The 18,970-nt window shown below is 42.0% G+C and overlaps 1 protein-coding gene across 4 annotated transcripts in view; it reads left to right on the top strand.

Annotated features, from left to right (window-relative positions):
• The window catches only part of LOC105023862 (copine-9), a 56,827-nt gene that overhangs the window by 10,943 nt on the left and 26,914 nt on the right, over positions 1–18,970 (top strand). For 2 of the 4 annotated variants that reach the window (XM_010893372.4, XM_020052007.3), the window contains exons 3-7: positions 7,074–7,120; positions 8,931–9,034; positions 10,197–10,236; positions 12,045–12,047; positions 12,963–13,039. In XM_010893372.4, coding sequence (XP_010891674.2) covers positions 7,074–7,120; positions 8,931–9,034; positions 10,197–10,236; positions 12,045–12,047; positions 12,963–13,039 — 271 coding nt within the window. The remainder of the gene's footprint in view (positions 1–7,073; positions 7,121–8,930; positions 9,035–10,196; positions 10,237–12,044; positions 12,048–12,962; positions 13,040–18,970) is intronic. The other 2 variants (XM_020052009.3, XM_020052008.3) reach the window with 1 other exon arrangement.

Below are 18,970 nucleotides of genomic sequence, written 5' to 3'. Positions count from 1 at the left end.
GTGACTCAGTCCGGTCGACTCCGACTTAATCCTGCCGCTGCTCGTTCGTTGCCTACTCCGGCCTGGAACGACTTCCACTGAAGTCGTTTGCCATGACTTCAAAACTAGGGTGGTTGCACAAAACCAAAAAGTCGCTTTCCCTGTGTGTGTGTGCTCTGGCTGAACGCATCAGTTTCTGTGACCATTGAAGGGTCTTTTTCTTTTTGTCCTAGAAATTGCTTGGGAGATGTACATTTTGGGGAGTTTTTCCTAGCCACTGAAATTCAACACTGCTGTTATGTGGTCCTTGGGGTTTAAGGCCAGGTGTTTTGTAAAAGCACTTTGTGACAACTGCAGTTGTAAAAAGGGCTTTATAAATCAATTTGATTGATTGATTGAGTTGCCCGTAGATCCAGACTCATTGTGGCTCCAGTGTGAATTGTGTAAATATACGTCTCTCACAACAGAGAGACCATAGGGACCTGACCAAACTGCACATTAGCAACTTCGAGAGCCCCAAAAGGGATTGCCCAGATGTTTGAGATATGTCATTTTGAGTTAATTGATTTAGGGAGTCCACTTGCTCTGCATGATGTCCCACAGGATCAGGTGTGCTGCAGGTTCTGTGATAACAGCGTGTGAAACACTAATATGGAGGTTTTTCTTCCATTGTATTCTATCAACTAACTCAGCGGCTGAAACAATGTTATAACCAGGGCCAGCTTCTACAGTCATACGTTGTATGAAATGACTTCCCTGGCAAATTCTAATTTCTCAGACCTTAGAGCCTTAGGATGTACGTAGCTGAGTTTCTCATTGTAATAGGATAAATCCAAGGTTTCCCCATGTACATCAGAGGCCAGTCTTCCTCCGGCATTTTACAGTTTGTTTAAAAACAAAATTATTTACTCTCTATTTAAAATGAAAAAGACACTAAGTTAGAAACTTTCCAAGGTTGATGTGTGTAGCAATACATTTAGTTTTAAAGTGTGAATTGTAAAAAAAAATAACCGGTATAACGGTATATTAAAAAACACATAATAATATAGAAGGAAGTTAATAATAAATGCAATTTTAAGTCAAAACAGTAAGTGCAACAAATTAATTAAAATTAAATAAAATTTCTGTCCTTCAGTGACCAATGTAGCCACGCTTCTTTTCAATAACTGCCATGAGCCTTCCATCCATACAGTCTGTCAGTTTCTTGATTTGTTCACGATCAGCTTTCGCTGAAGTAGCAACCACAGGCCCCCAAATGCTGTTCAAAGAGGTGTATTGTTTTCCTTGACTGTAAATCTCACGTTTAAGAAGGGTCCACAAGTTCTCAAAAGGATTTAAGTCAGGTAAGGAAGGGGGCCAGGTAATTATTTGGGCATCTTTGAGGCCCTTGCTTGCTAGCCAACAGTGGAGTACTTGGATGCATGTGATGGAGCATTGTCCTGCATAAAGGACATGGCCTTCTTGAATTCTGAGGACTTCTTCCTCTACCACTGCTTGAAGAAAAATGTATCTTCCAGAAACTGCCAGTAGGTATTGGAATTGAGTTTCAATCCATCTTCAACCCAAAAAGGTCCAACTACCTCACCCTTAATGATACCTGAGGTCATGAAGCTGCCTAATAATTATGCACATCTTGATATAAGGTGTTATTCCCTGTTGCCACACCCTCCCTCATTACACAAATACATATCACCTGAAAATGATTCAATCCAATCAGCATTCAGGTTAATATGATTTGGAGTTGGAAAATGTGCATAGAAATAATGATACAATCAGAATACTCGTCTAATAATTGTACGTAGTGTATATACCACAGACTATGGACTTGCACCCATCAAGGACAGTGCTGTCAAATATGACATCTGAATCCCAGTGAGACGGTGTATGAATTTGTATGGAGGTTGGTTAACTTGCCTAAGGTTTGGGTGGGTAGGATGCCTCCCGGACCGGGCCCACCTAGCTAATATTCCAGGCATGCACGACCCCAACCATGAACTGCCCTTGAGGAGATGAAAATGGTTCCTCTTGCAAATGGATCTGATGGTCTGAAATACATTCTGTATTGTGATTGCTTCTGAGACGTGTCGGGATGCTGAAATGAAAATTGTGCCAGTCATAATCCCTTTTATGAGACTTGCATAATGGGATGTATGCAATGTTTCTTGTGTATTGTTTTAGAGTACTTTACTGTTTGGTGTATCGCTCCGACTTTTACGATGGCACCTCTTGGATTTGCACTGTCCATAACACTTTAAAGAAGCAGCATTACGATGATTTCCTTTACCCAACACCAGGGATCAAGACACATTTCATCAACTCATCTTTACCCAACACCAGGGATCACGACACATCTCATCAACTCATCTTTACCCAACACCAGGTATCACGACACATCTCATCATCTCATCTTTACCCAACACCAGGGATCACGACATATTTGTCATTATTTACAGGGCCTTTGGAAAGTATTCAGACCCCTTCACTTTCTCCTAATTTTGTTGTGTTCTTAACTTAATTTATATGTACAGTGGGGAGAACAAGCATTTGATACACTGCAGATTTTGCAGGTTTTCCCACTTACAAAGCATGTAGAAGTCTGTCATTTTCATCATAGGCACTCTTCAACTGTGAGTGACGGAATCTAAAACAAAAAACCAGAAAATCACATTGTATGATTTTTAAGTAATTAATTTGCATTTTATTGCATGACATAAGTATTTGATACATCAGAAAAGCAGAACTTAATATTTGGTACAGAAACCTTTGTTTGCAATTACAGAGATCATACGTTTCCTGTAGTTCTTGACCAGGTTTGCACACACTGCAGCAGGGATTTTGGCCCTGCTGCAGTGATCTTTAAATAATTTATTTGCATTTTATTGCATGACATAAGTATTTGATCACCTACCAAAAAATCTTACAATGTGATTTTCTGGATTTCTGTTTTAGATTCTGTCTCTCACAGTTGAAGTGTACCTATGATGAAAATTACAGACCTCTACATGCTTTGTAAGTAGGAAAACCTGCAAAATCGGCCTTGTATCAAATACTTGATTATGAAAACTGAATTATCTCTCTGTGTCTTTTGGTTATCCTTGAGATGTCTGAAGAACTTGATTGGAACACCTTTTGCAAATTCAGTTTATTAGACATGACATGACTGAAAGGCACGCACTTGTCTATACAAGGTCCCACACTTCACATGTCAGAGCAAAAGCGGAGCCGTAAGTCAATGATAAAAACATTGCTAAAGCATTGATAGTTCCCAGGAGCAAAGTGGGCTCTATCCTTATGAAATAGAAGAAGTTTGGAACCACCAAGACTTCGTAGAGCTGGCCGTCCGGCCAAATTAATTATCCAACAAAACAGCCTTGATCAGGGATGTGGTTTGAAGGACATCTCTGCAGCACTCTATCAATCAGGCTGTATGGTAGAGTGGCAGGATGGAAGCCACTCCTGAGTAAAAAGCATATGACATGTCTTCTGAAGAAAACTGAGAGCATAAGAAATAAGATTCTCTGGTCTGATGTGGTCAAAATCTTACTATCAGGCTCAAGTGCTACATCTGACAAAAACATGGGACCAGTCATGGTAGTGGGAGCATCATGCTATGGGTATGCTTCTCAGCAGCAGGGACTGGGAAGTTAGTCAGGATTCAGAGAAGTGTAAACATTGTAAATTACAAAGAGGACCTTAAGAGGGGTACAATCAGAGCGCACAGGACCTTAAACTGGAGGAGTGAGTTAATTTTCAGCATGACTGTGATGCAAAGCACACAACCAAGCTCTGGAGTGGGCTCTGGACAAGTCTGTGAATGTCCTTGAGTGGCGCAAACAAAGCCTGGACTGTGTGGAGACCTGAACACCACAGTTCACTGACGTTTCCCATTCAATCAAAGTTTGAAAGTACTGAATAAATAGTCTGAATACTTATGTACATGAGATGTTAAAGTTTTCTATTTTCAATAAATTGGCACAAATGTCAAAATATTTGTTTTCACTTTGTCATTATGGGGTATTGTGTGTGAATTGATTTTACTAACAGAAATGTGTTTATAACACAACACAATGTGGATAAAGTTAATCGGTCTAAATACTTTCCAAGGATTTTTTCGATTTGGCCTATAATTTTTTTTTTTAAATGCGACAGCTGCTTTAAGTGACTCACACTAATGGATCAGTATGAAGTGAATTGACTACCATACTGCTGCAGAACCACCAGCTTGTGTATGAAAGGTATGAAAGCCCTATTGCATATGTGCCTGACTACCTCAGTCCATTTAGACAGTATGATGCCCAAGGACTCCTTCCTGGCTGATATCCTTCCCAGAAAAGTAATTAAAAGAAACAAAAAAGCATTATAATACCTTATACAATCTCATCACATATCTATTATTCTATTCATTCATTTGTAAGACAGAGCCTAGAAACCCCTGTCTCTGTCGTGGGTCCAATTACGGACGCAATGGTGTGTGTTCATTTTAAAATCTTATTAAGTAACTCAGCATTTTAAAAGGTCATATTTGAATATGAGGTGGGTAGATATTTCATGTAGATTAATATAAAAGCTGCAATTCCTCTGACAATGACTCATCTGTGTCTTGCATCTCGGTTTTCTGTGGCTTTCAGGAAATTCAGGATGCAGGCATGGTCATTTTCTTTATATTTAGAACACCTATTGATTTCTCTCTTTTAGAATCATGACACAGCTGAAGTGTACCTATTCTAGTGACCTACACAACCCTCTCATTGGCAGACTTGTAAATTCATATCACATCCATCACTACCTTTCAGAGCTGGGTGTTTATAAAAAGACATTTCTCAGAAAAGAAACCATACAAGGCTTTGGACACTTTTAACCAAGTTTGGTGAAGGTGAAAACAAAACCAAACTGTATTTCCGTTGCCAATTCTGTTAACTTTTGCAGTTGTTGCTTTTGGTTTGACTCGCAGTCTTTTTCCAAAACTCCGATCCAACCCTGCGACTTGTCTACTTGTGAACTCCGGAGGTGCCACGTGCTGGTAGTCATTATCCCGCCTGTATGCCTACAGACGGGTGGTGTTTGGGTGTGGCCTAAGGCAGGTTCATTCTGGGTTCTAGGCGCAGGCCTCATTCAGGTCCAGCTGCACAACGATACTTTAGCAGCCATCTAAACCCCGTCCTCCCTCTTCTAATAAGCATGAGAGATTGGAGGAGGCGGGTCTGAGAAATGAAGTCCTGAAACCTGCAGCGTGGCCCGGAATTCATGACGGACTGAACGTGTTTGTGGGCGAATTTCTTCCTCTGTCTGCCAAGCAATCATAGTCCTCCTCTGTTTGTCGCCTCGGTAAAACCTTCCTGGGTTTCTCATATCAAGCACCTTTTATGCAATGCCAGCAAGCAATGATGGTTTCAGTCCTGCTTCCATTGTGCTTATATTGCAATGCAAATCCAAGATTCGGTGTACTGCGTAATAAACATTGATGCCGCTGTGTGAAACCATTCATTGTTTTCCACAAAAGCCTCCTGTGCTTTCTTTAATTTCACTAATACACCAATAATTGACATTGCTCCCTGGCATTTTGCCCTGTTGGATATGTTCTATGCATTATTATATTATGCAGTTTGTCCCAGGAATGTGTCCTCGAGCTTGACTTGTCATGGGGCTCTTTCCAGTTTTAAGAGGAAGTTGTGTCAGCATGTCTTTCCTTCACTGACTTAGCAATGCTAATTAGTTCTGTGTAATTATGACAAATTTAATTGGCTACCTCCACATGAGGCTTCTTCTACATTTAATCGACACAGAATCGCATAGTTGATTAATTAAAGTTGATTGAATTGAAGGTCACCTGGTTACTTGGTTCAAAGCCCAGAGGAAACAGCAGCTTCATTTGATTTGGCTCTCGGCTAGGGAATCCTCTCAAAGTCACTTTCCATAAAACACAGTCAGCCTGATACTGATTCTGAGGACTGCTCACATCTCTACCTACCTGTCCAGTCACCTGAAGGAGGACTGGCTTCCCTGTCACACCACAGAAATGCTCTCACATCCCAGGAACAATCCTATATCATGGATATGCTCTCTCATCTCGCAGCAATCCTCTATCATAGGCATTTTCTTCTCTTGTCTCCTTAGAAAAATTAGCTTCATTCCGTTATTCAACGGTTGAATAACATTGCATGGTCCCTCCAAATATCAGCTAAAACTGTTGACCTGGAAATACTTGAGCGCCTGAAAATAATTAATACAGATTGGTTTTATCTTACTTCTGGCATAGCTCTGCCTTGACTTAAAGGTTGTGGCACACTGTATCGTTTGTTGATCTTGCGTTCGTCTTATTTCCGATCGCTAATTCTCCTCTTGCTGTGTTTTGTTGACCAACTACAGACAGCATCTAGTATTTAGCGATTCATGTTTTTGAATCGCTAGTTGCTAGATGCTGGCTGTGAGCTAATCAGAAAATGGAGAAGGAACCAGGTAGTAGAAGTCTACAAGAGCAAGAAGAGGGTATATCTTATGCGCAAAGCTGATTGTATACACAGCAATCCCTGCTGAGAAGTAGTCAGTGTGAACACAGCAATTGCTAATCGGGACGGGGTGCTAATTGCTCTCACGTCTGAGCCTAAACCAAATGCCTATATTTGCCCAACCTTTAAGTGTGTCTCAGTCTCACTCCTTATCCTTTGGCATGCTTAAAAAGTGGGTTATCTCTTGCATTAACTAGCAAAAATTAACCGAAGTAATACACCCAGCAGGAGTGCAAAAAACTGCAGCTAACAATGTTTGTTTATGTATGTTGTTTCCAAGCTGCCCTGACTCTTGCCCTGATTCTGTTATCGCGACGATCTTCATTGGACGAAGGAAGATAACTTATTTTTAATTATCTGCAGGAAGTGTATTAACGCCCAATGCCCCACCGTCAGCTGATGATGGATTGTTTTAAATGGTTGTGGACATGACTGACCGATCTGAATTGAGCCAACTTTATATCCCGCTGCATTGTTTGCGGATCACACGAAGACATTTGTTTCCTTTGCTACCAAATTGCTTTTCTTAAATTAAAAGTACATTCAGAAGTTCTCTCACAGCCTTCTTTGTTTTATGTCTGTTTGCAGTGGTTGTGCTCTATGTGCAAGGAATCGGGACCAAAGAATGGAGGGAGGTGAGTGTAAAATGAAGTTCTATTTTTGTGCTTTTTTCATTTTCATCTTGACTCACTATTTTACAGGTACATGATTCATACGATTGGGAGAAATCTTACAACCTTCCCGACTGAGACCTTTTCTTTGGCTTTTGGAGTCGAGCCACCGGAACTGAACTCGTTTTCAGAATACCTGTCCACCCTAAATGGTCTAAATCTCTGTTTGTGAACCCTTTAACAGCGTTTCAAGCATGCTGTCCAGCAAATGGCTCCAACTAGCAGGTGCGATAGGGCACCAGTAGCCATTAGCAGTACCTGGCATTCATGTTAGTGTCATTCCTGTTGGTCTAGAGTAGCTTTGCCCACGGCAAAAGAAGACAGGAAATGATAGGTTCAGGTAGGGAGGGAGCAGGATGAGCCGAAGTTCCCCTGAGATCTGGAGCTCTAGAGGGGCTTATTAAATATTCACTTCCACTAGATGGCTGATGGGGACTTCTTCCCACCTCAGCCACCATCCATCCACTCAGCCACCCACCAACCCCTTTCTCTCACTCTTACTTTCAAATTTCCTTTCCTTGCATTTCCCCAGATGTCCTTATCCCACACCCAGGTTCAGTCTCTAACATGGTGCCGGCAGCCTTTATTGATAATATTCATAATTCAACACTACTTGAATGAAAATGTGATTCCATGCTTTGTGTGTGAGATATTCCCTTTCGAACTGAGACGTCTTCCACGTGATCAATGCAGCGTGGCTGACTATAGTAAAAAGGAGGGCACGGCCATTTTAACGGAATCAGCGGAGTAACCTTTCAGTCACCAATTATAGCCAGGCAGTATTTGTACCATTCAAGCACGCCATCTCCCTCCTCTTCTCTCTGTTTCCCATCAGCACCACATTTGTCCAGTGAAACACCAACACCAGGTGTTTTTTCCGAAACCGAAAGTATATGTTGGCGTGGACAAAAAGTACAATTGCATTGAGTGTAAATCTATTTGTGTCCTGCTACCTGCAGAGTTGACACACTGTTGCGCGTTGCCTGTCTTAGTTTTAGTCACCTCCTAACAAAAGAGATCATACACTAAAATTCCCCGTAACACTGCATTTCCCGTTACCCAATCCTGCCTCCAAGAGAACGGCACCCAAAATGGGGCCGGTGGATGAAGTGTCTCGTGGGACATTCCTTGGTCGATGTATGCAAGGTAAGTAAGCAGAGCTCAGATAAACTCCCCACTCAGGCCAGATAATGGATTGCGAGGGACAGACTTGATAGCTGGGATTGTGTGTGCCGGGTGCTGTGGACATGAGCCGGGTTTTGAGGCAGTGTGGGAATCAATAGCTCATTACTCGGTGCTGTCGGAGCATGCTGGCCGGGCCCTCTGCTCGATGGGGATTAGTGTCTGATCGCCAGGCAGATACCGATAGAGGCTCGGCCCAGCTGAGACAAGTTCAGAATCACTTAGACTCCCTCTCTACCTTTCAGTTCCATTTGGGAATCATTAGAATAAAATGTGCCGCCGGTTTAAACCCGGTGACTCTGGGAATCTTTAGAGTACACCGCGGCACCGGCGAAACCCAACAATGGTTCAAATCGCGTCAGGCGGCAATGAGTGGCTACCGTTGGTTGTGTGTCGACAACACAGTATACAGCGTGTTCAGTATGTTTGTGGATATTGCTGGTGATGTTAAGCTTTCGTACAGTGTGCTTAGATGTGCATTGACATTATGTAATTGCTTACTGTGTGGGTGGAACTGATGTTGCGTATAGGGAGATTGTTTGTCCATGGAGGGTTTTGGCAACCTACTGTATTTCCTTGTCTGCTGTTTTAGTTTGGCAGAACGGAGGTGATTGACAACACGCTGAACCCCAACTTTGTGCGAAAATTCTTCCTGGACTTCTTTTTCGAAGAGAAGCAGAACCTACGCTTTGATGTGTAAGTGACGGACCTCTCTGTCTCTAGTCCACCCGGAACTACAGCAAGGCTGGAAGCCAATATAAACCTTATTTACTTATAAAACCAAATGATTATGAGCTGTTGCAAGTATTTTTTCCCCCCCATCCTTGTTAATCTTTCAGATCACAGGATGGCCTCTTTACCTCTAAAAAGATTGGCAGCCATCACTCCCGTTGTGTGGGAGAGTCACTATGATAGGGTGGTCAAATATAGATTCAGTCATGTAACTGATCCTAGTGATTATGTCCTGGCGATACATCCACTTGACTCTTCTGGTCACGTCTTACTCCGGATGAGTACTTTATAAAGTTAAATTACGTGCCACTCGTTGATATACAGAGGGCTTTTTGGGGCATTATTTAATTTGTGTTTTCATGAAAACTGGAAATATGAAAAGTTTTCTTCTGCCCTAAAATATTGAAATTCCATATTGCATGACTCAACTGGGAGTATTTTCTTGTAATTCCAATTAGTGGAGTTACTAATTTGAAAATGTAAGGAGAAAATAAATCACCTAATATAACTCCCGTTCAGTTTTTTTTAATCAAGCTATCAGTTTCATTTCATCATATTGTGGAACTCTCACTCAGGTTTTTTAAAATAATCTCTGAAAAATCTTTCAAGAATCAAGAGCAATTATTTAGCACTGTGACAAAGTAGTTTGAAATAATCTGTTTGGTTCATATGTTAACGAGGGCAAATAATTGATGTTGCCCTCGTTAATAAACTTGCTACAGACTTAACTCAATAACTCAATAAAACAAGTGAGTTTGAGCAAGCGATAATTGAGCAATTATGATTGATAAGCGTCAGAGCCCTGAGGATGGGGTGGAAGTTTGACTTCATATTCACAGTGAATAGGACAGTGTCTCAGCTGTATATAAAGTATACAGTCCACCAGTCAAGGAACATGCTCGTGTGAGGTCAACTCTACTCCAAATGCCTCCTCCCCTCTGTGTAAATGTCCCTGTGAAAGTCAAGGTTAATTCAGAGATAATTCAATCGATTTTAGTTCACTAAGACAAAGCATACAACCAGTACCTGAACTGAGAGTTGTGTGTTCTCAGGTCGCTCACTGGCTGTTCACACTGATTAACTCATTTTGATTCATTTATACCTAACTATATTCGGTTTCTTGCAGGTACAATGTGGACTCCAGAAGTTCAAATATTTCAAAATTTGTAAGTGTCTTCCAAATTTCCATTACTTTTTTAATGTTTTGTTGATGCCATGGGCCTTTGGAAGTCTGGTATATTTGAGCTACAAGGCACGAAGGGGTGTGCTAAATGGCCAATAGTGGTTAGTCGTGGTTTATTGGCAATATATCACAAAACCCTGATTACCAACACAATTGGAGCAGTAGAAAGAGCTCTAATGTCATAGTAGTAGTATATATAGTGGGGATAACACGTTTTTGATACACTGCCGATTTTGCAGGTTCTCCCACTTACAAAGCATGTAGAAGTCTGTCATTTTTGTCATAGGTACCCTTCAACTGTGAGTGAAGGAATCTAAAACAAAAATCCAGAAAATCACATTGTATGATTTTTAAGTAATTAATTTGCATTTTATTACATGACATAAGTATTTGATACATCAGAAAAGCAGAACTTAATATTTGGTACAGAAACCTTTGTTTGCAATTACAGAGAACCTACGTTTCCTGTAGTTCTGGACCAGGTTTCCACACACTGCAGCAGGGATTTTGGCCCACTCCTCCATACAGACCTTCTCCAGATCCTTCAGGTTTCGGGGCTGTCGCTGGGCAATACAGACTTTCAGCTCCCTCCAAAGATTTTCTATTGGGTTCAGGTCTGGAGACTGGCTACGCCACTCCAGGACCTTGAGATGCTTCTTACGGGGCCACTGCTTAGTTACCCTGGCTGTGTGTTTCGGGTCGTTGTCATGCTGGAAGACCCAGCCACGACCAATCTTCAATGCTCTTACTGAGGGAAGGAGGTTGTTGGCCAAGATCTTGCGATACATGGCCCCATCCATCCTCCCCTCAATACGGTGCAGTCGTCCTGTCCCCTTTACAGAAAAGCATCCCCAAAGAATGATGTTTCCACCTCCATGCCTCATGGTTGGGATGATGTTCTAGGGGTTGTACTCATCCAAACTTCAGACGGGCCTGGACATGCGCTGGCTTGAGCAAGGGGACCTTGTGTGCGCTGCAGGATTTTAATCCATTACGGCGTAGTGTGTTACTAATGGTTTTCTTTGAGACTGTGGTCCCAGCTCTCTTCAGGTCATTGACCAGGTCCTGCCGTGTAGTTCTGGGCTGATCCCTCACCTTCCTCATGATCATTGATGCCCCACAAGGGAGATTGACCGTCATCTTGAACTTCTTCCATTTTCTATTAATTGCGCCAACAGTTGTTGCCTTCTCCCCAAGCTGTTTGCCTATTGTCCTGTAGCCCATCCCAGCCTTGTGCAGGTCCCATTTTATCCCTGATGTCCTTACACAGCTCTCTGGTCTTGGCCATTGTGGAGATGTTGGAGTCTGTTTGATTGAGTGTGTGGACAGGTGTCTTTTTTTACAGGTAACAAGTTCAAACAGGTGCAGTTAATACAGGTAATGAGTGGGGAACAGGAGGGCTTCTTACAGAAAAACTAACAGGTCTGTGAGAGCCAGAATTCTTACTGGTTGGTAGGTGATCAAGTACTTATGTCATGCAATAAAAGGCAAATACATTATTTAAAAATCATCATTTGTTTTAGATTCCGTCTCTCACAGTTGAAGTGTACCTATGATAAAAATGTCAGACCTATACATGCTTTGTAAGTAAGAGAACCAGCAAACCTGCATCGGCAGTGTATCAAATACCACTGTAACACTGCTATCAGCCAATTAGCATTCAGGAATCGATGCAAGAACAGAGTTCAGCTATGGTGTCTTTACATTAATACAACCGTGGACAATATTCTGTGCTCTATTTGACCTCTGACTCTTCTATTCTCTTTGTGCTCAACGAATACGGGAGAGCAGAAGGTCGGTATTGATGCACTCAACATTTATTGCTGTACTTTCAGTAATTACTGCACGTAAACATCTCCTATTTGTTTTTCCAGTTTACAATTAATGATGTGAGATTGATGTGTATTTTTCTATATTTTTGTTTTCATTGTCAACCTGTCATCATCTTATTCAGCCATCCCATTACAATTTGTGAAATGCTCAGGTGAAACACTTTCAGGGACGACTTAAAAGCCAATGCCACAAAGTTCTTTACGTATAGCGTACTGTTGTGTGTTACAGAAAAAAACCTCCCACACAGAGCCCGGTTGGTGTCCTTGTGCTTTTATCTGTCATGCGATGTCTGGGCTTCTCAGTGTCCCCATCTGTTTCTTTGTGTTGTGTGGGCAGATGTAACCCCCAGCTTGAAACAAACATTTATTTGTTAAAGAAAATACTTTGGATTATAAAATACACCTGATACACTTGAATATTTTTTTCCTTTTTCATCTCATAAATCATGATAAACGTCATTCCGCAGCTTTTGAGCTGCCATGTAGGAGGCCCTATTGTGTAAGATATTACTCAGCGTTATACTTCTTAAGCACAAAACTACACCCGATACCCAGGACAGCTGAGATCCTTCTCGTTATAAGAACATGTCTCAAAGCTGGCAGCAAGTTCATCAAGCTTCGTTTGGTTTATTATAATTACAAAAACAATTATAAAAACAATACATTGTAAAAGGAAGGGGACACGCCTTGAACGCTTGCTATTGGCGTGCAGTGTGCTACTTCCTCATCGGCAGGGCGTCTACTGCACTGTTACTATCCACGTGTCAGTAGCAGTGGTTGGGGTCGATTCCATTTGAATTCCAGTCAATTCAATTGGAATTGGCCCCCCGCTCAGGTCATAGGGGTCATCTGACTTATCCTACTCTCTCCGCAACAGGACTTCCTGGGTCAGACCTTCTGCACTCTGGGGGAGATCATTGGCTCCGCGGGCGGACGGCTGGAGAAGAGCCTCTCGTAAGTAAAACTCTTTCCAACCGTCCATTGCACCACTACGGGCCTAATGAAGGGAGAACCTCCTCCTTTGTCGATGACTCACAGCTTTAGCAACAGTACCTCCCTCTGGCTCGGCTTTATGATCCAACTGGTGTTGAGGTAGGAGTGGCTGTCTTTAGCGAGCGCTGCACCTTTGATGAGCTGTAAATGGAACAACATGGATATACAGACAGGTGACAAATTAAATTAAAAACCTTAATACATGAGTAGAGGAACATAACGAATTCAGGCACTTCCATACTGGTGTATTGCATGATATAATTGAGTGATTAACATTCTGTCGTGCTCTGTGCCATGTATAAAAGTGCTGAGCAGGTCCAGCTGACCTCGGTTTAGGATAAAGATGTCAAGAGGAAAGGATCTTAGTGTTAGACAGCATTCTCCACCACCATCATCAATTACGGAATCCAACCAATACCTTAAAAGTTGCTACAATGGAGGGGCACTGTGTGGAATCCTGCCTCTAACAGGACACTTCATATAGCGGACACTTTTATCTAGACCGGCATACGTTAATGATTGTTTGGTACTTACAGTGCCTTCGGAAAGTATTCAGACCCCTTCCACTTTCTCCACATTATTTTGTGTTAAGACACAATTAACTTCTTTTTTTTTCTTCATCAATCTACACACAATGACCCCTAATGACAAACCAAAAGCACATATAATTTTTAAAAAAATACTTTAAATAAAATTAATGTCATGTGCATAAGTATTTAGACCTTTTCTTTAGTACTTTGTAGAAGCGCCTTTGGCAGTGATCATAGCTTTGAGTCTTCTTGCGTATGTCTCTGCCAGCTTTGTACACCTGGATTTTGGCAGTTTCTTCCATTTGTCCTTGTACTGTAGATCCTCTGAATCTCTGTCCGATTGGATCAGGAGCTCCAGTGAACTGCAGTATTGAGGTCTCCCCACAGATTTTTAATGGGGTTGAAGGCCAGGCTTTTGCTGGGCCTCTAACAGACATTCACAGACTTGTCCTGAAGCCACTCCAGCATTGTGTTGACTGTGTGCTTCGAGTCATTGATGTGCCGAAAGATGGATATTCGCTTTAGTCTGAACTTCTGTGCTCTGTGAAACACGTTTTTTTCAAGGACCTTTCTGCATTTTACTTTGTTCATCCATTCCAAAAATCCTAACCAGTCTCCCACTCCCTGCTGCTGAGAAGCATCCCCATAGCATGATGCTCCCACCATCATTCTTCACTGTAGGGATGATATTAGCCAGGTGATGAGTAGTGCCTTGTTCTTGTTAGACGTGGCGCTTGGCATTCAGTCCTAACAGTTTGATTTTGTTCTCATCAGATCAGAGAATGTTTGTCCTCATGCTCTCAGTCCTTCAGGCAGCATGTCATATACTCACTACCATAAGGCCTGATTGTTGGAGTGCTGCAGAAATGGTTGTCCTTCTGGCAGGTTCTCATCTCTGCACAGAAACTCTGAAGCTCTGTTAGAGTGGCCGTGGGGTTTTTGGTCATCTCCCTGACCAAGGCCCTTCTTGCCTCGATACTTAGTTTGGCCGGACAGGCACAATTAAAAGACTCAAGAATGATGAAAGGAGAAATGGTACATCTGAACTCAATTTGGAATGTAACAGCAAAGTGTGTGCCCTGGGATGGGATAGGCAGACCAGAGGGAATATATCCCACCAAAACAGCAGTTCAAGCCGCATCTGATCCTCCATCCAGGGACCAACCCGGACAGACTGTGCCCAGCTTCAGAGCACAGCCTGCAGTGGGATGATGGCTTATCATTTCCATGCAGTCGTGGCTGTGTGTTTCCCAGTCCAGATGACTTAGCCTTGAGAGAGGGGGAGAGAGAGAGAGGATGCAATGAATTTGGGCCTGTGCCCCCCTATCAACCATGCGCGCACACTTGCTGTTTACACACACAGGTGGTTGTTGTAGTGCCAAGAGCGTTTCTAGGACTCAAGGACAGTGGGAGCTACGCACAAACCCTGGTGCACTTCGAGATGACAATTAAGATATTAGACTACTGACGTAATTAGACTACTGATGTAATTAGACTACTGACGTAATTAGACTACTGACGTGATAAGACTACTGACGTGATAAGACTACTGACGTGATAAGACTACTGACGTAATTAGACTACTGACGTAATTAGACTACTGACGTAATTAGACTACTGACGTAATTAGACTACTGACGTAATTAGACTACTGACGTAATAAGACGATTGATGTAATAAGACTACTGACGTAATTAGAGAACTGAAGTAATAAGATGACTGACGTAATAAGACGACTGACGTAATTAGACTACTGACGTAATTTTTCCAGTGTCATTGGGGCCAAACACTAACCAGTATTGGTAAAAAAAAATTTTCAGATGTCATAAGAATTGCTACCTTAAGTAGCAATAAATATAAACACAATAGAAATCTACTACGATACATGGAGGCGGCATACTCCTCTACCTGCCACACTAGTGAGTGGCACCCATTGATTTCTCCTGGTTGCCTAAATCATCCTGTTTCCCCTGGCCACTGCTGTTCTTGGTGCTTCACTGGCCTGCTTCTCTCATCCTGGCTCACCTCAACATTGGAGGTGCAACATGCTTCTAGACCAGGGGTGGACAATATTTTTAACTGGGGGGGCCACATTGAAAATGCAAGAGAGCATCGGGGGCCAGATTACTTTTTTAACCAACATGCCTAAAAGATACGACATAGCTAACTCTTAACTTGCATATTTATTTTCCATGCAACACCATTTTCATAATCTAACTTAATTTAATTTAACAATGTTTTTTGTATGGTACTCTGTCAACAACTGTTATCATGGCAGGCAAGGACTAAGAAATACGTTTTCAAGGTTATTACTCAACGGAAATGTTTCAACAAATATCTGCCTTAAAACTTAACTTTCAACTTAACAGAGTAGGCTATATTACATGAGATATATTGTTAACAACAGTTATTAGGGCAGCCATAAGTCTATGAAATTACTTTTGAAGATTTTCACTCAATGCAAATGTCGTTATCTAACTTAATACAGTGTATATTTTGTACTACATGCTTTTAAATACAGCTATTCCAGCAGCTCAGACCCAAGAAATCAACTTTTAGGGCCATTCACTCAATATGAGGTAAAGTCAGGAGTGAGGTGAAGTCAGGAGTAATTTCTGTTGAAGCAGTGTGCTCTGGAAGTGTCTCTGCAAATTGTACTCTTTAAGAAGTGCGATTTTGGCTTTACATATTAAGCAAGCTTTACCTGTGACATCTGCAAATAAATGTGTTCCTGTCCATTATTTTTAAATACCCTGCTTTTGTTATCAAAGACATTTCTTAGACAGTCTCATTTCCAGAGATTGCTAGCAAATGATATCAAACTTCCGTGAGTGGATTGTGGTGCTGATCCCTGCGTATCATAGCAACGCAAATAGCTTGTTTCAACTTAAAGGTATTTTAAACAGTCAGGATGATACTGCTGTACTTATTACTGGTAGTGCCACAGGACTTTTAATTGGAAATCAATTAAATACGCAGTAGTAAATAAAGTAACGTAGTCTGCAGACCTCGTCGAGTATTTTTTATTTTGTATTCTTTTTAAAGTTTTTTATTCTTTTTAAAGTTTTTTTATTTTGTATTATTTTTTAAGATAAAGCCCTCCGGGGGCTTTATCTTGCCCAGGTCTGTTCTAGACAGGTTATAAGTTACTATAAACTGATAGAACCACTCTTTCTAGCCCCTTCAGTTTAAAAAGAACACATTGGTTTATGTCATATACAATGTGCCCTGCCCACAAAATATGTGTATTTTTAAGTTGTATGAAGTAGGTTGATCAGGATTTCACCAATATGTTGTGTTCAACGCTTCAGTAAACATTCCCAGCTAACATGAAATCAGTCTTGGCATTTAATTAGAAGAGAATGAACAAGATTTAATAAGGTCATTTTGTGGCTAATTTAAATGGGTGCCAAAGACAGATTTTGTGCTATTTTTACTTACTTACCCCAGTTATGGGCGTGAAAAACCAGCCTGTTTGAACAGCCTCAGCTCAGCCAATCAGATAACCATGCTGGCTCATCTTGGTTGGTTAGCCAAACACTATTATTTATAGATTTTTACATGAGGCCACTTTCAGAAAAATTAAGCTGCATGCAAATTGACCAAATAAAAGCTTTGTTAAATTGCAAATTGTATGCATTTGTCGTTTTGAGAAGGGTTTCATGAAAATGCTCACTGTTAACATATTAAAAAAAACTTGCATTCAAGCAACTACAGTAGCAATTATCAGCCTGTGAGCCAACAATGGATGAAGCCACAAAGCTGCCAAGAGCATCCATTCTCCATCCTCAGCTTCCCAGCTTTTAGAAGGCCACATTCCTATGGGACATCTCACAAGCTGTGACAGACACAGAGAGAGAGAGTGAGAAAGGGAGGGAGGGAGGGACAGAGAGGGAGGGTGAGAGACCAAGGAAAAGAGAGAACATAAAAGAGAGACTCAGTGAGAGGACAGGGAAGAGAGACGCAGTGAGAGGACAGGGAAGGACAGGGAAGAGAGACTCAGTGAGAGGACAGGGAAGAGAGACTCTGGGAGAGGACAGGGAAGAGGGATGGGGAGAGAGAACAGGGAAGAGAGACGCAGTGAGAGGACAGGGAAGAGAGAGATAAAGTGAGGGAGTGTTGGAGACGGGTTCAGGGAAACCAACGGCAGCCTGATCATTCCACCCCAGAGGGCATCAGCCTGGACTCTCTGTGTGCTTGGTGTGGGTAATATCCCCTCAGCATCGCCTGGACTCTCTGTGTGCTCGGTGTGGGTAATATCCCCTCAGCATCGCCTGGACTCTCTGTGTGCTCGGTGTGGGTAATATCCCCTCAGCATCGCCGGTACTTCGCACGTGTCCCCTGAGTCAGGAGGAGGCGAGCCGTTCCCAAACGCCCGGCGATGGCCCGGCGCACGCGCAGCTGTGGGAGTGCTTTTAGTTTTTTTTAGGTGACCGTTTTTAGAACAGGGTGTCACACTGTGGAGGAAGGAGACGCTTCTCTACCTCTTACCTGTTGGTTTCTATGGTAACTGAGAAGGACTGTATGCTTTTCCTAAATTGCAGAAGTGGGATGGGGTCAATGCACCTCGTATTCCTCCTTTTAGATGATCAGAGAGGTGCTCTACGGGACTTTCCAGGCTATTCTTTTTTTTGTTCATCTGTACGATGTGGCATGGAGACTGAACTCCATGCGTCCATTATTTCAAGCATCCCGCGAGAACTTATATATCCGGAACAAACGCGCACAAGCGCGCGTGCGCACACACACTCATACTCACAGTCATCGAACCACTCAATCACTCACTCACACACACAAACACATAATTGAATGGATGCCTGCATGCCTGCATGCCGAAACGTCAGTGCGTTTAATCCGTTCAGTGTTTAGCTCTATTCACACACACCAATGCATCAACATGATTGATGATGTTGTCCTGACAACGATGATTGGGGTTTCAATGGGGAGTGTTATTTACCAGACACAGTCTCATACACTGAGATGGGTTGACATACAATTACAGACTGGGTAGACCTGTAGCAGTGCATGTTATACATAATTTCAAATGTAGATCATGCCTTTCATGTAATGTTTCATTTCCATTATTACTTTCATTACCGTGGAGAGCAGTACTTAAACAGTATTCATGTGGAAATGAGTTGCGGCATTGTGTTACGATTCATAAATACTGATGCATGATTCAGGTCAGTTAATTTCTCTCCAGGGTTAATAAAGCATCTACCTTGAAAGTGTTACTTAATTCAACACCCCATGCAATTCCCTTGGGATACAATTTAATGGACAAGACGTTAGCTAATTAAAATTCAAATCGATTTCCATGCAACACCGTTTCTTGTTTTCTCTGACTTTCTGAAGAGACGTA

Source organism: Esox lucius, chromosome 12 (genome assembly GCF_011004845.1).
Source record: "Esox lucius isolate fEsoLuc1 chromosome 12, fEsoLuc1.pri, whole genome shotgun sequence".
Lineage (NCBI taxonomy): Eukaryota > Metazoa > Chordata > Actinopteri > Esociformes > Esocidae > Esox > Esox lucius.
The sequence above is the reverse complement of the archived record's forward strand: the minus strand, read 5'-3'. Positions and strand labels throughout refer to the sequence as shown.